Consider the following 22,523-nt stretch of genomic DNA (forward strand, 5'->3'; position numbering starts at 1 on the left):
GCAGACATTCAGCATCTATATGTAATAGACAAACCAAAACCCATCAAATTTAATCAAAGATACCAGCCTGTTTCTTTGGATCACGCCCCACACCAGGCTACCACTCACTCCATAAAGCTCAAAGAGGCTGGATCTGTTCCCACCACATCTCTTTTAATCCCAAAGTACAAATCACATTAGCAGCACTGCTCCATCTGTTCCAGAGTGCAATTTTGACCCTGAGTTTACAGTAGTAGAAAACTTGAATGGAAGATTCTAGCAGATTCCTTTGCATATTGGCTGCATTAAACAATTACAATAGAACTATAAAAATCCTAGAAAAAACAAAAAAAACCCACATTCCTTGTTCAAGTTCTGCAGAAGAAAGGAGTGAAACTGCCCTCCTGTGCTTTGATTAGAGGGGCAGAGCGAGCATGGCTTGAAGGAAGCAACCAAGGGAGATAAATCAGATCTGGAACAAAGCAACAAGAAGAACTGGCAAACTGGAGCACAACCAGCAATTCCCAGAGACTGGATGCCAGAATTTGGAAGGACAGACCAGAGCTATGGCCAATGTTTGGGAATCTTCAAGAAGCTCAAGACAGTCTGGACACTTCTCTACTGATTGGTGCAAAAATAACACCTCAAGCTAAAGGCATTCATTGCTCTTCCCATCCCTCCCTCAGGGTGTTCAGTGAATTCCACAAGCACAGAACTGGCACATGAATTCCACGTTTCAGTGACACCAGAGCCAGAAACATGCCAAGGACAAACCATGAACCTTCAGTGGTTTTCCAGACTGACACCCAATGTGTCAAATCACACCCAATGTGTCAAACTGCCCAGTGCTCCAACTCCAGAGCCATCCTCCACTGGGGAGAAGGGTTACAAAAGCTGTCCAGACCCTGCACAGTGCCTAGACTCAGATAAGCACTGAGAAAAATCAACATCCATCCCGGGATTCCAGATGTCCTTCCCACACTTGCCTAACCAGCAGCTGATCTTGAACAAGGAATATGCAAGGCCACAGGCAGAATAAATCATACGCCTTGAAAGCAGTAATTCGGTCCCAAAATCCAGTGCAAATATTCTCCGAGGATGCCTGAGAGCATCTGGTCCGCCCTTGGCAGCAGGATCCGGGGACAGCTGCGGTGTGGGGCGGTTTCGGTGGCGGTTCCCGTGTGGACACGGCAGCTGCCACTGCCCTGTCCTGCCCAGCAGCCGCTGCTGCAGCACGCGGAGCAGCCTCAGAAATAGAGCGCGGGCTCGCTGCTGAAATCCGAGAGGCCGCCCTTCTCCGCCGGGGTGAGCTGTGGGCAGAGCACAGGAACCCAGAGCACAGTCAGAGCCGGGCCAAAGGAGCACCCTCACCCTTGGATGGCACCTTGCCCGGGCTAACCGGGTGTGTTTAGTTAGTCCCCCCCTCCAAACGTGCCTTGGAGTACCATAAAGTCCTGCAATAGTTTGGGTTGGAAGGGGCCTTAAAACCCATCTTGTTCTACCCCCCTGCCATGGGACACCTTCCACTATCCCAGGTTGCTTGCTCCAAGCCCTGTCCAAGCTGGCCTTGGACATTTCCAGGGATCCAGGGGCAGCCACCCTGTGCCAAGGATTCACCACCATCGCAGGGAACAATTTCTTCCCAATATCTAATCTAAATCTCTTCTCTTTTAGTTTAAAAACATATCCCTTTGTCCTATTACCTGCCCATGTTAAAAAAAAAACAACAAACCAAACAAAAACCAAAAAAATTAATCTCCCTCTTTTTCATAAGCCCCTGGAAGGGGCTCTGAGCTCTCCCTGGAGCCTTCTCCAGGTGAACACCCCCAGCTCTCCCAGCCTGGTTCCAGAGCAGAGGGGCTCCAGCACTCGGAGCATCTCCATGGCCTCCTCTGGACTTGTTCCAACAGATCCACATCTTTCCTGTGCTGAGCACAGAGTATGCCACCTGCCTTGAGTCTCCTTCACACAGCCAGGGAGGGGCAGGTGTATTAGTGGCAGTGGGACAGTGTGTTGGTCCCTTTGGGAGCAGTGACACAGCTCCTGGGTAGGAACACAAGCACAGGTGTGCAGGGAAAGGCACATCCCATCCCATCAACTACCCAGGACAACCCCCACCCCAAAAGGGAGCACAAGACTTGCTTATTTATAGCCTTACCATGACTTGGTTCCCATGGGAATCAGCTTCCTTTGAGAGGGGTCCCTCTGCAGCAGGACCCTCATACTTCTGCTCCTGCCACTCGCTGAACTTCACGGAGTGCTTTGGGGTGTAGCTGGATAAATCTGCTGAAAGGAGAAAGATGAGATAAATATTCCTCACCACCCCAGAAATAAGTGGGACCAGGATCCCAGCAGGGACAGCCTGGAAACTGCCCATCTGCAGCTCCCTGTTCGCCTCCATTTGGAGCTTCCCCCCACGTGGAGCCCCTTAAGGGTCTGTAGGAAACATGGACAGTGTCAGACACTACCAGAAACCCCACAGTGCCAACACAGCACCTCACTCACCTGAGTTAGGTGTACTGGGATGCAAAGTGCTGTTTGGGCGTGGAACATAAAAGGTACGAGGTTTTTCCTCCTCTGTTTCGGAAACGTGTCCTTCCTCTTCCTCATCCTCTTCTGCCAGGGAGCTCTCTGAGGGGTACTCAAACATCGTCTGCAAACTTGTCTCGTTGAAAGAGATCTTCATCTGGACAACAGCCAAGGAGAATTATCAGAGAGAAGCACAGGAACCCGCTGATCCCCACACTGGCTCTGGCACAGGCCACTGCACATGCCAGGGCTGCCCCTGGTTTGAAGCAGCCACTGCAGATCCTCCCATCCCTCCCCAAGTGCCTTGGTGGATCTCTTGCCACACTGAGGGAAACCCCAAAGGCAGAGCCAAATGGATGGGATGGAGGCAGGAAGCTCCAGGGGTCTGGAGTACCTCTGGCTTTGTGCCCTCTGCCATCCCCTCACACTGATGCCCAGTAGCCAGGAGGAGCTGCCACCACATCTCTCATGGGAGAGACAAGCAGGGAAACATCCACATGTTGGAAACATGACATTGCTAATTCCTGGCAACTCCTTTGTGTGTCCAAGCTCCAGAAAACAGAAACATCCATGATCAGGACTCCAGTCTTGGAAGGACATTCTAGCGAAGAGCTATTTAAACTACATAAAACAGGGCTTTAAAGCAGAAGTGAGAAGAAGGAAGCAGCTAAAGGAGAGATGGTAACAGCTGGTAGCAGACAAGGAAAATACTGGACAAGGGGGAGGCCTTAAAGGTTCTGGTTTGAAATCAGTTGTATGTAGTATTGTCACTAATGGCCTTTCCACGGTCACTGGGAGACTGAGAAATGAAAGTGACTCAAACATGACTTCAGTAAGGGCAAACCAAAATTTTATGGTCACGAAGAAAACTGGAGAGCAAAAACACTAGAAATGGAATGGTGTTTAAGAGCAACCCTTGCACTAAGAGAAGTTCATCACCTGTGAATAACTGGGGAAGAAAATTTGGGATTGGCTATAGGACCGTAATCATTAGGATGCTGCTTAAATAAACCAGGAATAAAACAAGGCAGTTCTGCTGAAAATAGGGATTGCCTGGCTCTCTCCTCCCTGTAACACCCAGCAGGTGGTGGAAGTACCTCCAGATGTGCTGTTCCAAGCTGAAAAGCTGAGGGCAGGGTTTGTTCCCCTGCAGCCCTGCCTGCCCTAATCATTATCTACCGTTGTGCTCCAGGGATCTGGTTACACATCACCTCAACTGGTGCAGAGGAGATTCACTGGCAAAAACTTCACACCGGCAAAGTGAAGGTGGAGAAAAAGCATAACAGCCCTTTGTAAGTACTCCAGAAAACAACCACCAAGGAGCACAGAACTGCTGATGCCAGCACACAGCAGACAAATGAGGAGGAGAAGCTTGCCAGGAGTAAGTTCATGCCAGAAGTAGGGAAGTATTTAGCCAACACAGATCAAGGTTCAGGAGCAGCTGTCTAAAAGGGTGTTGTGATCCCTTTACTTCTAAACACAATTAAAATTCAGCTAATAGGGTTATAAACAGAATGGAAAGGACATGGCAGCTTGTGACAGGTGGCAGGAGCCGGATGGTTCTGATCTCTCCAGATGCCATGTAATGACTGGCCAGGAGCAAGTGCAGCACATTTATCCTGTATTTTCATCATACAGAAAATCCCCCACAGGCTGGGAAGTGGCATCTGGCCCCAAGCAGCCCTCCAGCACCATGGTGCTGCCCAGGTGCACCCATTCCCTGTCACAGCAGTGGTGGGAGCACCGGAGTGACGCTTTTGGGGGCTGCCAAAGTCACGCCCAGATGTCCCCAAGGGCCAGAGCAGCCAGCAGGTCACTGTGCCACCTGTGCTGATCACAGACAGGAGCTCTGGAGGGATCGGAGCAGGGCAGGGAGTATTTCACCACTGCTTTTCAGCAAAGCAGTGAGGAGAGCTTAGCTCAAATCTGGGTAACAGGGAACAGCTGCAGCTCCTCCACACTGCAAACCCACAGCCGGAGCTCTGTGCTGTTCTGCCCCAGGGCAGGATGGACCTTGGACACAGGCTGGCTCCCTTCCCCTGCTCCTCCCAGGAGAAGGCAGGATGGAAGCTGCCTTTCCCCATTCCCTGTCCCAGCCCTGGCCAGAGCCACTCTGAGTCTCCCCAGATGACACACGGGGAGAAGAGTGATTCTATTTCAGACAAAAGGGGTTGGAATAAAATGGTGCTGAAGCTTCGAGCATCCCAGTTGCTGCTCCCTGAATTTCCCATCCCTGCTGCTGACCTAGATGCTCCCTGATCCGAGCCAGGCTGTCACTGCTCACAATGTGGTGTCTGTCCTGTGGGGATGAGCCACGCTGCCAGGCACGAAGGCCACGAGGGTGGAGGTGCCCAGGACTCCTGGAAGCTCAGGAGCTATCCCAGAAGCAGAAACTGCACACAGGCCACTTACCAGTGCTGCCAATGGCACTGAAGGGCAAGGAGGACTCGGCTAAACATGGAAAACAAAGGAGACAGGAGAGATATGCCTTGGGGTTTAGTTAAGCTTGGGAGATGGAACTAAATGTTCCTGTTTACTGCTGTCTGGAGGAAATCTCTAAGAAAAATTACTTTGAGTCCAGCTTGGACCAAAGGTGCATGCAGTCCTAGAGGAGAAAACAGCCTCAGCAGGGAGCAAAACCGAAGAGCAGAATGGAGCAGAAACAGCCTGGAGACACCCACATCCCACACAGAGCCCAGAGGCAACACCAACAGCCCAAACTCAACAGCTCCCAGAGCCAATTCAAGCAGGTGGCCATGCTGAAGCCCTTCACACAGAGCAACCAGTCAGCCCCTGGCACCCAGGGCACAGCTGGGGCCAAGTTAGCCTGCAAGGCTCACACAGGAACTTGTGCTCAGGGGCACCACGGCACGAGTTCCCTCAAACCACACTGACCTGCCCTAGGGCAGATCCCACCCCCTGCTCCCAGAGCCTGCAGCAGGCAGAGTCCCACGGCTGCTGAATAAAGCCCCGGGCACACCCAGGCAGAGCAAACACGAGGCACAAGCAGGCACTGGCACAGGAGGGGCCTTGGGGCACTCAGTCAGCCCTGCCCGTGGGGAGAGAGCCCCAAACCCCAAAATCTGCTGTGGCAGCACCTGAGCTCCCTTCTCTGCGTATGACATGGTTTCAGGGAAGCACAAAGCAGCTCTGCTTGACCCAACAGTACAGGGAGGGAAAGAATTCAGGCAAAACCAGGGGGACACATGGGGCAGAGAAATGCTCTGAGCAGCTACAGAGCACAAGTGAGCGCTGTGTGTGAGGAACACAGGCAGCTTCAGTCCCAGGAACCAGTGAAAAAGGAAAACCAAGAGCCCAGTCATGGCACAGACAACAGGTTTGCACAGCCAGCAGTGCCTTGCCAGACCACAGAGACTTTTATGGGAACACAAAAGGCAACAGGGGCCATTTCTTTAGAAGAAAAGCTTGTCCCAGCAGAGCCAAGCTCCCTGGAGCCCAGCCAGAGGCCTCTGCTCAGCCCTGCTTCCCCTGTTTCTGCCCCAGCAGCAGCTGCCAGTTGTGGCAAGGAAGAATTTTGCACCCTTCAGCTGTGGATGTTTGCAGGGATTTGTCACTCTTTGCTCAGCTGGAGGCTTCACCCACAGCTGTGTCACAAACCCTGCGTCCAACCCAAACCCATACATACATACAAATACTCTGCCCAGCAATCGGACACATTGGAAAGAGTAAAGCAGGCTTTTCAGGGAATATTGTGCTGTTCAACTGATAGGTTCTTGTTGCCATAGCAAAAATCATTTATTTATTTGCTAGGATTTGAACAGTAATGAGTAATAGAATATCCAGGAAAGAGAAGCCAGGGCAAACATTGCCCAAAAAAGCATAAATCTGAGCAGTCATGCAGAGCTCACTTAGAAAAGGGAAGTCAACTTTGTTTCAGGCTGTCAGGACTCAGGCTGCATCCAGACCAGCCACCAAAGAGCCCCCACATAAAGAGATTTATTAAAAACAAAAAGAACCAATTTATAGAACCCAACTTACAACATAAGCAGTGACAGTCAGCAGCCACCTCACCTCCAAAAAGGAGGTGGGAAAGTCTGCAAGGCAGTTCTAATGAGAGAGCAAGACCCGATGGCTTCTCACACACGAGGGACCCTCTCTGGAAGTCTCCGGGGGTTAATCTGCATCCTCAGCTTTAGAAGCAATCTCCTTACTTTGGCTTTTCTCCACCCATTATCACATTTGCTGCTCGGCTGATGAGCCAGAGCCAAAGTACGGTGTTTACACCTTTTAAACTGAAACCTCTTTGGCAATCCAAATCCTCACCTTGTAACAGTCAGGAAAAAAATAATTGTTCTAGGCATTAAAGGAATAAAATCATCCTGTAACTATATTCCAGCAGGGAGAGTCTGAGTCAGCATTTGATCCCCATCACAGCAGCCAGAACAGGGGGGGCTGAGAAGGACTGAGCCCATCTCCCTTCCCTATGAGTGGTTCCCATCTCCCAAACCCGGGACTCCTGCAGGAGTTGCCATCCCTGCTCTGTCCTTGGAGGAGCAGGATGGGATGGCAAGTGGTGAAGCACAAGCTGGGCTCCATCCCTGCCCTGCTGCCATCCCACAGCACCTCCAGCACGTCCCAACCCACCAAGTGCCTCACCAGATCCAAACAACTGAGCAGCACCAGGGATCAAGACCTGTTCTCTTCAGGTACTAATTTTCCTCTAATCATCCTCTGTCCTCAATAATTCCCAAAAAACAGGGACTGCACTGACTCCCCAGGACATGCTGGGGCTGCCAGGTGCTGCTGGGTGTGATGTAAAGCAGCTTTTCACACCTGGTCCATCACAGGATCACAGAATAAGCTGAGCTGGAAGGGACCCACAAGGATCACCAGTCCCTGACCCTGCACAGACCCCCCAACAGCCCCACCCTGGGCATCCCTGGCAGCGCTGTCCAAACGCTCCTGGAGCTCTGGCAGCCTCGGGGCCGTGCCCATTCCCTGGGGAGCCTGGGCAGTGCCCAGCACCCTCTGGGGTAGAACCTTTCCTTGATCTCAGCCTAAGCCTGCCCTGGCCCAGCTCCAGCTGTTCCCTGGGTGCTGTCCCTGGTCACCACAGACAAGAGATCAGGTCTGCCCCTCTTCTTCCCCTCACAAGGAAGTTGCCTCCTCTCTCAGCAGCACAGAAGGGTTTGGCTGGTATCTGCAGGAAGGGTGGACAATCCAGCATGAACACAAAGCAAGGGTCAACATCTCTGAGAGATGAAGCACACACAAAACGAGTGTTCTGAAGAACCTTGTGCTCCTGTGCCACCTCACACTGAGGCACATTTGCTGCTGCACTGGTTGTCTAAAGATTGGGTCAAGGAGATGAAAGCACAAGACATCACACCTGATAGCTGAAACTACAGCGAGTTGGGAGTGTCAGCCAGCCTATGCACACAGAGCATCCCAGGGAGGGCTGCAAGCAGCCCCCAAGCTGGGCAGAAAAAAAGCTGCTCCAGCTCCAAACCCATGGGGTTGGTGGATGGAGGCTCAGACCTGTATAAAGAGGAGGGTCTAACACAGAACACCTCCCAGCTGCCACGGAGTGAGAGGGAAGCTCTCTGCACGGAAATAACTGTGACTGGAAACAGGGTAGAAGCAGAAATGTTATGGTGCACGAAGACCCCCAAAGATTTACCCTACTCTTCCCATCTGACCAGTCCCACAGAGCAGCACATTTAGTAAAAGGAAAAGCAGTTCATAAACTCCAAACCTCTGCAGGGACCTTCAGTTTTCCCACAGCAGCCTGCAGCCAATGATCTAGACAGTTCCCATGAAAAGAAACTTTTAGATAAAGGATTTTTGGGAAAATGAGCCATTTTCTTGGAGTTAGCAATGAGCTTGACTATGTGTCTATGCTTGTCCTGAAAACATGGTCATGTGTCAGCCCAAATTGTTGAATAACAGACAAAAACTATGTGGGCAGCCGGGAATAGTACCCTGGGAACTGCAGCAGCACCAGCACATCACCAAGGCATTTGCTATCATTGAGAAGATAAGGAGCTTTTGTGCCTCCAAAGCCTTTCCTTGACACAGAAAGAAAGAGTTTTCCCCTGACAAGTATTCCTAGGAACAGAGGGGACTTGAGGCTTGGTTCCTATATGGGATTAACCCTGTACTGCTATGGCTGATGCATTCTCAGTATGCCCAGAAAACTGCAGATGGCACTTCTGAAATGTACTTTTCTGTCATTCTGTACAAAAAGACGAATTTTGGGGAACTGGAATTGGCTGTGACACCACAGAATCACTTGGTCATGCTTTTCCAAAAATGTTTCCTGAGTGTGACACTGACTTTTGCTCAACCATTAACTGCACCTCAGTGAGTTACTGAGTAGAGCTAAGAGCACTAAAGATTTACAGCCGGAGCGCATCAGGGAAGCCCTGTGTGGCTGGGAAAGGAGACGTTTCCTCCAGGATCACATCCCAGCTCCCAAGCCACAAGGCAAAACAAGAAAGTCTCCATTTACAAGGCAACCCACAAAGCCAGCTCTGTGTAATCAATATGCTGAAGCACATGGCAGATAGGAGCAATGCATGGAGATTCGAAATATTAAACTCCTTGTGCAAGACACGGGGAAGGTTCAAATTCCTGATGAGAGGTGACAGGGTAGGGACAGCCCCGAGAGTGTGTGGGGCAAGTGGCTTGGTTAACTCTTCCCTTCACTGTGCTGGACAAGGGGAGATTCCAGTGTCCACACAAGCACAGCTGGAGCCCCAGTGTGCCAGGGCACAGAGCAGCCATTCACTCTGGAAGCCCTTTATTCCTCCTCACATCTGCAGGCAGAGGGGCCAGAGCCTTCCACAGCTTAACAAGCAATTCAAAAATTACTTACTCGGCCCCTAAGAACTGGACAAATCTCCCTACTTGTACAAAACAAACCTCATCTGAATACACAAAGGGAGCAGGATAAATAAGGTACAATTAGTGTCAAGACTTGGTGTCCTCATAAAAACCACATAGAGCTCCCCAAGAGCAGAGGATTTCACAGGCAGCTCCGAGCAGCCCATTTGTAGCTACAAGGTGCAGCGCTGGGAGCTGCCACCTACAAACATTTCTGTGCAACCCAGACTGCCCAGAGCAGCTCAAACAAATACCTGGGTTTGGTGCTGGAATGGGACCCATGGAGCATCATTCCATGGGAAATAGAGAGAGGCTGGGAACAGAATTACTTCCCACCCTGTCGAGGAGCTCATTCCAGACTTCACGATGAAAAGGCTCCCATGATGTGAGCAGTATCACCCACATGACTGAGTTCATGTCTTTCTTGCCCTTTTTCTCTCTTTTAACATGCAAAAGGAACTTCCTTGATGAGAAGCAAGCGCAGCAGGTTCACCAGGAGCCTCAGGGATGTGCCCTCGGAGCTGCATTTTCACCAGCTGCAAGCAACACAACTTCCCTATGCACACAAGTGTTTTGTCTGAGATATTTCCTACATTCCTTGCCATACCCACAAAGCAGCAGCTCCATCCTGCCAAGTTCCCAAGATCATCCAAAGGGCACTTCTCGGAAAACATCAGCACCAAGTTCCTCCAGCCCAGATTTTCCCAGGATGTTTGTGAAGTCGTTCTGTGTGATACAGACACTTCATGTGACTCTTCCTACACAGACTGGCAAACAGGGACATCCTCCCAGCCCCACAGACCACTGCAGTCACTGGTTGTAAACAGGCTTTAAATTCACGTTTCATTTGGGAGGGGGGTGAGCACAACCCCTGAGGTGAAGGAGATGCTGCTGCAGCAGCTCTTACCCAGATTTCCTTTACTGCCACTCCACCCAAAACCTAAGTACTTTCATTTTCCCTACTGTTCCCCACACACAACACAGACCAGCAGGGCTCCTCCTGCCCCAGCAACCCCAGTGTCCTTCCTCTGCTCTTCTCAGAACACCATGACCACCTACTGGAAAAACCAGAGTGGGAAGGAAAACCCAAACCCAAGACAAACTGAATCCCTGAGATGGAGGGAAATGATAAACCATCTCCAATCTGGTCCACAGATTAAGGAAACTGATTAAGAAAACGTTAACTGTAATCCTCGTGATTAGAGTTCAGAGCACAAAGTACCTCAAATCTCCTCACAAGCTCTGGGGCAGGCTGAGCCCTGGGCATGTCCTAACCAGCTTCAAAGCCAGGCTCAGCTCTTATTTGCGTAAGAGTTTCTATTTTAGCCCTTCTGTCCCATTCCCTGCAGTGCTGACAGCAGTAGGCAGGACATGGGGGGGAAGAGAACCAGAGGATTTTGGGACCAGCTCAGACTGTCACTGCAGCACAAGAAGAAGCATGGGAGCAGTGAGGCCATGGAGAGCCTCAGTCACAGAAAGTTTCCCACTACAGAGATGAGATAAATCTGACTCCTCTGCTCTGCCAGGGTTTCATACAACCAAGTCCCAGCACTTCAAGGTGCTGGCAGGCAGTGGGGAAACAAAAAACCAGCCACTGCCCCACAGACAGCCTCAGGGGCAGCTTGTGAAGTGGTTTAAAAGCTGTAACTGCAGCAAATTCTGATTTCTAGTTTTCAGCCATCAGCATCACAGAAAAGAAATCAGTGGAACTAGCAAAAGGCAGGGAAATGGCCCTGTCTGGGTGAAAGAGCCTGCTGCCATCTGACAGCTAATGGAGATCATCTCCGCAGGGCAGGCACGCAATTCATCATCCAAGACACTTATTTCCTGAATATGACTTATCACTGCTGACCTCATCTCCAAAAAATGCAATACATCCATGTCAGATACTGCCACGGCCCCTCCTTAAAGGTGGCAGATGAATCTGCCCCAGCAGAGCACAGCCAGAGACAGAAAACAGAACAGGAACACACAGTTCTCCAAGAGCTAAAGAACACAAATCTCTGCCCTGACCCCTCCAAAACACAGAGATGACATCATCAAAGGAATTTTTGCTGAGATTTTTTCTTCTACCACCAGATTAATTTACTTGTGTTATGGTTAATTTACTTGTGTTATACATTGCAAAAGAAATACTTCAGGCAGCCACCAGTATTTAGACTCCACACTGTGCAGACTTGCTCCAAACAGGTCTGGGCAACAGCTGGAAGTGTTGATCCCTGCCAACATCCCAAACCTACACCTGGTTCTCACAGGAGACCATCTCCAGCAGAACTGAACAGATGGAAAACTACAGAGCAAGAAGTTCAGCAGGTTAGACCAACAAAGCTGCTGCCCATGATGAAAACTGAGGGGTATTTAGAATAATTTTTTAAAAAGACTTTTAAGTGGGAATTTGGAAGCCACATTCAGGCATTGCACAGCTCAAAAGATTAGGACACAGACCGTGGTAAAGTCCGTGGAAGCTGGAACTTTTGGAAGTTCAGCTGAACATCTCTGAAGACAATTTAGCTTTAGACTCCAACTGTTTTGATCCCACCAGCCTTGTTCCTGTAATCCCTGCTCACACTGGGCTGTGACTTGCCTGCCAGCACACGGCAAACTGCCAGCTGTGACAAGCACAAAACATTAAACCCATCAACAACCTGATGTCTGTTGGCTCTCAGGTCCTGTTATTCACAGGGCTTTGGGTGGCCTGGCCAGACTTCACCTTCCCTGCAGGATCCCCAGGAGGTACTGGACCCTGGAGAGGACGACCACGCCGTGACTTGGGATGCACTGCAGGAGTGACACACTGAAGGAGCACGGTCAGGGCACGTTCTGCACACACAGGCAGAGTCCAGCCTCCAACAACAGGAGAGCCTGAAGCCTAAAGCCAGCTCATGGGGAGCCTGGCTGGCTCTGCAGTGCTCTGTCCTTCCCTAGCTCTCGCTCCAACACGCCAACCACATGTTCTGCAGAAACCCAGATTTCTATCTCGCCGACAACTTTATTGTACGTTATTCTGGCAGGTAACCAAACCACCACTGACTCTTCTCAGCTCAGCCGAGCGAGATTTTATCCTCTGAGATCCTAAAGATCCACATCCTGCAGCAAAGCCTTCCCTTCCTCCTGGCACTGCTATAGGGCTGAAATGCCTTTACTTCTCTGCAAAAACAGAGTACAAAGAGGAGGCCGGAGCAGAGGTCACCAACAGTGTGCTGCATCCTCTGCCCCACTCCCAGTTTAGAATAAAGGTCAGTAGGTCTCCTTCCACCCCTGCAAATGTATCCTGTCCTCTCTGAGAGCTCAGCCAGCTCCTCCAGCAGCTGCCCAGCAGCTCCTGGCACATCCCTTCAGAGCTGCAAAACCATTTCTCAAACCGAGTCCAGACATGGGGAGGGAAAAGGGAGGCTGAATTTCTGCATTTGAAGAAAAACACCATTTTCATCTCAGAGAACAGGGGGTCCAACTGCCAGGGCTGACACCCTCCTTTCTAATAAATTCTTAGCCCTGACTGCACAGCCAGCCAGTGATCCACAGCATGTGCTGACCTGCTGTTTATCTCTCCCAGATTCCTGCTGGGCATCACACTTTTCCAAGTCCTTGAAGTTTACTAAACACTACTTTCTTGAGTATGGAGCATAATTAAAGACCTTTTAAAAGCAAGGTTTGGAAAGGAAGATGTATAGCACAATAAGGGCTTGTTCACCCCAAAAGACACAGGCAGCTGCTCACTAAAACCAGCATCAGGTTTTCACACCCCAAAAGAGAAAGAGGATTGGTTTTAACAAACTACTGCAGATCCCAGCTCACAGGAACAGTCTTGTTTCTGCCCAATTCAGGCCAAAATCAAGTTTCTGAAAACCCTGACACAGCTACAAAACAGAACTCTTGTTTTTGGCTGGTTGCCTTGGAGACACAGAGTGATCTCTTGGGAAGGAACCAAGGAATGCTCCTAATACGAGCTACTTCCTTTTCAGGCATCAACACTCAGCCTTATTACCCAGAGTAAAAGCCACAAACATCCTCTAGGTCAAGAGTAAACAGAAATCTTTCCATTTGTCCACCATCAGCATCTTCTAGACCCTGGCTACAAAGTCAGACTCTGTGCTTGACTGAGCAGGAAGGGAACTGAAAGAAAAATGGGTGTTTCTCCCACACCACATTTAATTTCACCCAGAAACTTGTGTCTTTCCTTCAGCTGGATCTTATTTTCCAAAGGGTCCCTATCTGTTTCAGCTTCCTGAGTTCTGCAAATGTAACAGGCAGTTTCTCCTTTGCCTTTTAATATCTCTCCTCTCAGAAACCAAATGTTTACACAAGTTCTCATGTAGGACGACCCCATAGAGTTCTCAGGAACAGCTGTGTGTGCACCTTGCAGTATTTAGCACCTCCTGTGCACAGCAGGGCAGTTAATGCTGTTAAGCTGATAAGAACAGGAGCAGAGAAGCTCCATGACCTGCCCAATGTCACACAAATCCACCACTACCAGACAAAACAGTAGTTAACCAATATCGTAAGATATTTTAGGCTGGGAAAGGTCCTTTGGAGGTCTCCAGCCCAAACTCCTGCCTTAAACAGGACTGACCTGTCAGTTATGCAAAGCTTTCCACAGGCAAGTTTCAGACAGCTCCAAGGCTGGACACACCACAACTTCTCTGGGTTTGACAAACCAAAAAACAACTGAGTCACTGCATTGGACTTGTGCTCATCTCCCTCCCTCCTTTTTGTACTGTTAAGGACACTTTTCACTGTGCCCCATTTAATTGGCTTTACCTGGGGCTTTGTTCTTTGTGCCCCAACAGCATCCCTTGCTCAGAAAAATCAGCTCAGCTCCATCAGGAGCAGGGCTTACCCAAGTGTGGCCATCCCACAAGATTCCCTCCACATCCTCTGCTCCATCCTAAGAGCACCCACACGTGTAACACACTGTATTAATACTTTCACCATTCATACCACACACCTGATTTGGTGTAAATCCAATTAACACCCCAAACTGAACCTGAACAGAGCGAAAACAGCTGCATTGAGTGCAAGCCAGCAGGTGTTTAAGCAGCAGAACAGTCTGACCAAGCATTTCCCTGTAGGGGAACAAAGAAAAACTTCAGGAGCACTGAGCAAGAATCAACACTCCTGCTCATTTGCTTGTTCTGGACCTCAAGGTGCTCGTGCTCCAGACCTGCTCCCGTGCTCCAGACCTGCTCCCTGCATTAGTCACCATCAAATTACCACAGGCTGCCTGTGCTTAGGGAGGAATTTGACAGTTAAACCAGGGAAGCAGCACTCCCCGCCTCCCTTCAAATGAGATGCACCCTGCTCAAAGGATTTCCTCAAACTGTAATGCTCAGCGCCTCAGGCACCCGTGTGCATTCAGTCCCTCAGTTATCTACTTGGATTTGAGTAACGGAAATGTCCAACAACAACTCCCACCATGGAAAAACGTGTCACATCACAGCCCTAAAAGTCGGGATCTGCCACCTCAGCATGCTGCTTTCAGAGCCCAACAACTCACGCCCACTCCCCTTATCGCGTCCAGATACATTTCACCAAGCCCTACAAAGATTAATTCTCAATTTAGGGCTCACAGGATCTAGGCTACTCCCCAAGCAGTGAGAAAATCTGGCATTCGCTCACTCCAAAGGCATTTGGAGCAATCAGCATCTCTTGGATCTTCAGAGCTGTAGCTGCACATCCAGAATGGGCAGGTGGTATAATCCTATCAAGGAGAGTTAAGTTCTTGCTGATCTCTTTCTGCCTAATCAAGACCTAATTCTTGAGCCTCTATCAATAGATCACTAATGCGGGGAAGATGCCAATGCCACGCTGCCCAAGTGAGCACGGGCAGCTCGACATGTCCAAGCCCTCAGACACAGCGAGCAGAGCGGGAGGGCAAGCCCACAGCTGTTCAAACCACACAGCTCCCCCTCATTTCCTAAATTCCTGAAATACTTTACTTTCCATTATCATATCTCCAAGAGGGGATGGGGTGGGAGAGGCCCTGCAGTTATCACAGGGCATATCCCACCCTCAGCTGCTTTGTAGGACAGCACCCAGTGCCCCCTCCCCGAGGGTAAATTCCGTTTAATACGCCAAGTCCCATCTCCCAGCTGTGGTCCTCAGGTTCCTTTTTAAGTTCCAGGAGACAGTAAAAGCAAATAAGACACTGGGCTTGCAGAGTGTTGCAAACTCTCTTAATACTGGATACCATGAGAAACACTAATCCCTGCCTCCTTCCTCACCATTCTGAAATGTCCTTTGGATCAGTGTGGTGGAGTTCCACCTTCCCTCTCCCGTTTTCCACCAGCCCCAAGGCTTCACTTCTCAGTCCCTTTTACCCCCTGCTTCAGCCAGCTCTGAGGGCAGACTGGCTCCCACAAAGACCAAACACACTGCCCATATTCCCACCAGTGCCTCATGGAAAGCCAAACCCAAAGCAGCACCGGGCCTGGCTGCTGAGCACAGAGGTGCCCGGTTACCTTCTTGCGGCGCGAGCCCGTCTTGCTCATGCAGGACCTCTCCAGGGACAGGTACCCCCCGATCACTTCGATCTCGTTCACCGTGGGGTAGCGCTTTTTATGGGATATCCCCACTTGGGGCCCTTCAGCGTTCTCCACGGCTTTGCCTCTTCCTTTGCTGTCCTCCTCCTCCTCCTCTTCCTCCCGCTGTGGCCTTCTGCTGGCATCGGCGAGAGCCTGCAGCCCTGGGGCCACGGGCTTCCTTTTGGGCACAACAGTGAAGGTGCTGCCTCCCCTCTGCTGGGGGGCGGAGTGTGGTCTGTAGAGGGGCACAGAGGAAAACTCCATCTCCAAGTCAGGGCCAGCTCCTCCAGGCTGATCCGCCAAGCTCCCCGTCCTCGCAGCCGGGCCAGCCCTGGGAGAAATCTCCCCGCTGTCCGGCTCCACAATATCGTCGATGTAAGTCACAGGTACCAATGGATCCAGAGGCGCCGGTGGGGAAGTGATGGGCTCTTCCTGCTCCGGGGCGGAAGCCCTCGGGGGCTCCTTGGGTGCCTTCTCCTCCAAGGGCGGTGGCGGTGGCCCTGGCCTCGCAGTCTGGGCTGGAGGCTGAGCTGGGCTGCCCTCCCGGCGGGGCACGAAGACGAAGGAATTGCGCGAATTCAGGCGCAGCTTGGCCAGAGCCTGTGCCTGCAGGTCGTGGGCTGGGATGGCAGCCAAGTCAGGCTTGGGGGCCGGGTGGATTTCAAAGGAGCCCCCAGCCCGGGGGGCTGAGGCGGAAAGCGGACGAGTGGCGCCGGTGGCACTGGGGGCCGGACTGGCACTGGGCAGGGGCGACACGGCCACTTCGGCCTCCTCCGGCTTTGGCCTCCTGGCGTTGGCTCTGGCATGGGAAGGGCTGGTGGATGGCACTGGTGGCCCCTTGGGCGTTGCGGGGCGGCCGGCAGGGACAGCACCGGGCTCGGAGACTCGGATGCTGGGGATCTGCCCCCGGGGGGTGACCGTGAAGGAGTTGGAGCTGATCTTGTGGACAAAGCAGTTGGCCTGAGGGGCCGCAGCCTTGGGGGCAGCTGGGACCGCCTGGGGGGCTGCAGCCCGGGGGGAAGCCGGGGTGGGGTGGGGGGCCAGGGGCTGTGGGGTGCCAACCCGCGGAGCTGGTGCGGGCTGGGGGGCGACAGCCCGGGGAGGTGCTGTGGGCTGGGGGGTGACAGCCCGGGGGGAAACTGCGGGCGGGGAGTGACAACCCGTGGGGGGGCCGTGGTCGGAGGGGTGACAGCCCGCGGGGAAGCTGGCTGCAGGACTGTGGGTTGGGGGGCCACCGGCACCGCTGGGGGGGTGGCAGCCCGGGGGGAGCCGGGAGCGGCGGAGGGGTGGCCGGGACCGCCGGCGGAGATGCCGGTCCCGCCTTTGGCGCCGGGGCCCGGGGGAAGCCGGGTCCCTTCTGGAGGGGCGCGGGGGCGCGGGGGAGCCGGGCGCCGCGGGCGGAGCGGGCGGCGCGGCCCGGGCAGCGCCCGGTCCCACCTGCGGCGGAGCCGCGGCCCCGCCGGTCCCGGTCAGCGCGTCCCCAACGCGGCGACGGCGGCCCCGCGGCCGCTGCCCGAACTTCTCCAGGAGGCGGCTGACGGTGCCCGGCTCGGCCGCCTCGGGCGGCTCCGGCGGCTCGGCCGTCTCGTAGATGACGACCTGGTCGGCGCGGATCTCGGCGAGCGCGGCGCCCGCGCCGGGCCAGCAGCTCCCGCAGCGGGTCGGGGCCGGCCGGGTCCCGGCGGCGGGCGGGCGGCGCGTCCCCCGCGGCGAAGCAGGCGGCGGGGTCGGCGCGGGACTCGATGATGAGGATGTTGTCGGCGCGGATGGTGCGGATGCCGGGCACGGCGCTGTACAGCTCCAGCAGCTGCTGCAGCGGCCGCGGCGCGCCGCCGGGCCCGGGCCGCCCCTGCCGCAGCCGGCGCCGCTCGCTCTCCAGCCGCATGAAGGGGTTCTCGCGGAGCGGGCCCAGGCTCTCCGCCACCACCAGCCGCTCCCCGGCCGGGGGCTCGGGCTCGCCGCCCGCCCCGGCCAGCTTGGCCCGCTTGCGCTCCAGGATCTCCCGCTGCCAGGCGGGCGCTGCCCGCGGCCCGGCGCCGAGCGGCGGCTCCGCGCTGCTCATGGCGGCGGCGCTGGGGCTCTGCGGGCCGGGCCCCGCCGCACCGGGGCGGCCCCGAGGCACCGCCCACGGGCCGGGCAGGGCCGCCCCCCGCGGGGCCGGGGCGGGGCCGGGGCTGCGCCGGGGTCGCTCCGCTGCCGGCCGGCTCCGGGCCAGGGTCAGCGCTCCGCCCCCGCGGCCCGGGGAAGGGCTCCGGGGCCGCTGGGCAGCGGCAGGTCTCGGGCACCGTGATGTGAGCTGAGGTGGTGCCGCATCCCCGGGTCGGGGACCGGCCGGGCCCCGCCGCCCGCACGGCCTTCCCCTCACACACAGGAGACCTCCGGCCCGGGACACGAGCCATGGTGACAGACCCAGAATCTCAAAACACACAAAACACCCATATTTGCCCATTCCCCCATCCCGGACTGGTGTGCGTGGTGCCAGTCGAGGGCAAAAAACGCCTTTCGGGGTCACCCGTGGGATCCTGGCCACAGTCGCAGGCGGAGCAGGTGCCTGGGCAGGAGCAGCCCTGGCGGGCAGGGAACCAGCCCTGGGCCCTGGAGCAGTGTCTGTGCTACCCAGGCCGGCAGAGGAGTGCTTTAGGGAGAGCTCTGATGGACACGAGTGGAGCTTTCCATGGCACATTGCAGCAGAGCGGGAAAATATTTTCCCCACTTTGCTCTTTGCTGCCCAGAGAGGTCGTGGAATCTCCCTCTCTGGACACATCCCAAGCCCACCTGGATGCGTTCCTGTGTCACCTGCTCCGGGTGACCCTGTCTTGGCAGGGGGCTGCGCTGGATGATCTCCAGGGGTTCCTTCCAACCCCAGCTATTCTGTGATTCAGTGATTCATTGACAGCCACTTGTTGGACACAAAAGTGCCGCCGCGGCGTTATTTCCAGTCAGCGCCTGTTATCAGCCGCCCGCAGGTGCCTTTGGGAAGTGTGTGCAATCAGGAAACCATCGCTCGGCAGCGCAGCGCTTCCCACACCTCCCAAATCCTCGCCTGGGAGAGGCGGGGGACCCGGCACGCCGTGATATAAAATAACCTTTGGGCAGGACTCGGAGCGGTGCCGGTGCCGCACCCGGCACGGGCGGCTGCCCCCGCTGCCGAAAGCACAGGTGCGTTTACGGGAGCTGCTCCGTGCCCTGCTGATAAGGCTCCTACCTTTGCACTCCCGAGCCACAATAGAGCAGTTGCACCCTCTTTAAACGAGACCTGGAAATTATACCACTGAAACAGCTTTTATTGCCGAAGCTGCCCGTGCCCAGCTGCGCTGTGTGCCCCGCGGAGCTGCGCTGCTGCGAACCGGCGCTCTGGGGAGGAGGTAGCGCCTTGCCTTTCACCTTAAATAACTCCGGGGTGATGTGAGGTTCACACATGACCTGCCGTACTGCCTCAAGAACAGGTCCATCACGCACCATCCTCCTCCAGCCCTCGCCGGGCCACAGCGGATGCCCGGGGTTGAGGATAAAGAGCGGGGCAAGCGGGCAGAGACATTTCCCCGCCTCTGGTGACTCATGGCTCAGGCACGTCCAGAACCAACAATGTGCCTTTGTACTCCGAGATCTCAATGGATTTCTCTTTCGCGGTCTTGTCTGGTTGGCTTTTGAGCCTGTGTAAAGCCCGTAAATCCTGAAATAATGAATCCCACACAGTTTTGCTGCACCTGGCGCAAAGAAAACGCCTCCCTTTGTGGGCATTGAACCTGACATCTGCTAGTTTCACTGCATGCCCGCCCGCCTTTAGAACAAAACAATAAATCCAGCCATTATTCATCCCCTCCCCTGCCAGTCAGGATTTGAGAGCCTTCTGTCATTTCTGTCAACTGCTCCAGTCCTCGGCTGAGTCAGTGAAACAGTGTCAAGAGCTGGGCATGAGACTTGGCCGGCAAGCAGTGCTCTGGAGCTAATCCCCTGCTCCGCTGTGTTTACACCGGTGGGGAACCCCGGCGGAGTGCCCGGCTGCTGGTGCTAAGAGGCTCCCGGGAATCCCGCTCGGATTTTGGCACAAGAAGGAAAGGAACGCTCGCTTACAAAACCCAGGTGTGATGATGACTGGGGAGGCTGTGATGGCAGAGTGCCACCGCAGAGCACAGACAGAGCCAGGGCACGGCTGATGTGGCTGCAAAGCTTCAAGGGGATGTGGCACTGGGGGCTGGATCTGCTGGGACAGCCCCAAGTACAGCCAGGGGACAGGGGACAGGGAGAGGGCAGGGCCCAGCAGGACTCTGTGTGATTTCCTTCAACTCAGGTCGCCTGCACAGCTCCCACTCTGGTTTGTGTCCATCACCCACTGTGTGTAACAGAGCACAAAGGGAGAGGGAAGAAGCAATAGGGAAAATAATCCCCTGTAACTGGGCTTCTCCAGCAAATTTGACTTTGTACCCCATGGTGCTGATTTCAAACCAGGACACATGGAATGGTTTCAGGATAAAGGATAAAGAATATCAAGACCATCTTTCTGACCACCAGGCCCTCCAGGCACCAGTGGGTGGTAAGGGATTAAAAGTGATTTCTGTCATCTGTCACACAGCTGAGGTGGATATGGCATGTCCCACCTCACTGTGGTGGTGGCACAGGGAGAATGTCCCCTAATGGGGACGATGGAGAAATGGAGGCTGAGAGATCCCGGGGCTGAAGAAAAATGGCTCAAATGACAGAGCTGTCCAGCCTGTTTCTCTTTGTGCTGGGGGGCTGCAGTTACCACATTTATCAGGAGATGAACGAGCAGGTGACTGTCAGCACTGGCGATAAGGGGAAAATTGCAGCTGGGAGTTCAAGCCAGGGCTGCTCCCTTTGGCAATTCAGTCGAACAGGCCCGTGGGATAGAAAGTGGTTTATCAGAATCCATTCATTGTCTTCTGCCCTCCTGGGGCCGTGCTGTGTTTTGGAGCCGGTCTGTTTTCCCCAGGGGGCTTACCAGGCCTTTAACCTCCCTTGGATTCCTCCAGGGCTCTGTTTCTGTGTCGAGGAGGAGGCTCAGGGATTAGCCTTCCTCCCAGGAAGAGGCACAATCCCTAAAGCACTGTAAAATCCCTTAGCACCCCATGCTCACTAAGCCACAGATGCTGCTGGAACCTGAATCCCTCTGTGCTATCCCTGTCCTATCCCCGTGACTGGATTTGTGGCTCTCAGATTGTCCCTTGTTTAAATTATCAGGATTTTTTGCTTTCCTCCCCTTTTAGCTGCACCCGGGCCTCTTGGCCCTCTGGAGCTCTGCTCCTGTGTGCTCAGCTGCTGCCATTCACAGGTGAGGACCCATAGGTCCCTCACCTGCACCACAGGTTCATCACACATCATTTCCCTCACACAGCATCTGCCAAGTGCCATTTCCTGGGTTTATAAATTCAGCCAGAGAACAACAACAACAAAAAAACCACACAAGAAAAAACCTGCTTTCCCAGAAACGTCTCTTTTTATTAAATCATGTCTTTAGCCCTAGAAACAGTCGTGTACTCGAGGCCTGATTATCCCACACAAAGCAGCAGAGCCCCAGAGAAACCCGAGGCAGCAGAGATGGCAGAGGGCTCCTGAGCCAGGCAGGGTTGGCCCCACGCCTGGACAGCAGCAGCAGCAGCCAGAAACCACAGCGAGTGCTGGGGTCACTGTAACCTCCTCCTCGCTTTTCCAAGGAGCCAACCTGCTGCTCCAGGGCCCACCGAGAGCTCGGAGATCACAGTCTTTGTTTTCAAAGCTCTCCATTAACCTCAAGACCAATTTGGCCCCAAACCAGCATGTCCCAGGTTGGGCTCTCTAACCCCAGGACTCTCTTGGGCCCAGCATTTCCAGCTCCTTCTGCCCCTGCTGTGCCTTCAGCTTCCTGCTGAGAAGGGAGAGCAAGGAGGGCTCTGAGTGCTCGGTCTGTGTGCCCCCAGCACAGATGGCTGCAGCCACGCTGCCCTGCACTCGAGCTGGGTTTGGGAAAGGAGCAGGACACTGTCAGCTCCCTCTGAGCTCCACAGAGAGCAGAGGCAGGATCAGCAGAGTGGTTTATCTTCACAAGGTTTGTCAACTGATCAATTCCACTTCAGTGGTCTGGGGCTCCCCCCATTATTTTGATAACGTTGCTTTTTTTTCTCATTCAGCTGAAAGAAACTTGCTCGGTCATCTCAGAGTTTAGGGGCATTACTGGACATAACCTCTGCCTCTCCACATTTACCAGACACATTTTCACTGTTTCCTTTTCTGTTTGCTACTCAGGCACTGAGTTTTCTTTTCAGAGAGCTGCTGATGTCCCTTCACCCTGCAGAAGCAAAGGGAGCTGGAAATGAAAACTGGTGCCTGAACTCCAAGGGGAAAAAATCCCAGAAGGGCGCTGGCTCCAAGCCCTTGAGAGCTCAGGTTGTGTTGTTGCTTTGTATCACAACTGAAGTCACCCCAGTTCCAGGAATAGTGTTATTAAAAAACAACAGGAAACACACAGCAGAAAAGCTACAGCCCATTCAGCACGTTTGGGGACAACTCCAGCCTGGTTCCCTGGGATGGGGAACACCAAACCCGCTCGGTTCCTTCAGCCACCCCCACCTGAACCCCAGCAAAGCCAGGTCTGAGCACAGGGGCACAGCAGGGAGTAGGATTCCTGCTCAGGGGCCTTGCTTGGCTGTGTTT

The 22,523-nt window shown here is 53.8% G+C and overlaps 1 protein-coding gene across 1 annotated transcript; it reads right to left on the reverse strand.

The window, feature by feature from the left end:
- Window positions 1-132: 132 nt before the first annotated feature.
- On the reverse strand, window positions 133-17,937 carry TPRN (taperin). The gene is given in 5 exon segments (XM_010397956.4): window positions 133-1,289; window positions 2,138-2,265; window positions 2,485-2,665; window positions 15,813-17,316; window positions 17,318-17,937. Coding segments are annotated over 5 exon segments (2,496 nt in total). The 3' UTR covers window positions 133-1,226.
- Between the last annotated feature and the right edge of the window lie 4,586 nt (window positions 17,938-22,523).

The sequence above is a fragment of the Corvus cornix genome, chromosome 17 (assembly GCF_000738735.6).
Source record: "Corvus cornix cornix isolate S_Up_H32 chromosome 17, ASM73873v5, whole genome shotgun sequence".
NCBI lineage: Eukaryota > Metazoa > Chordata > Aves > Passeriformes > Corvidae > Corvus > Corvus cornix.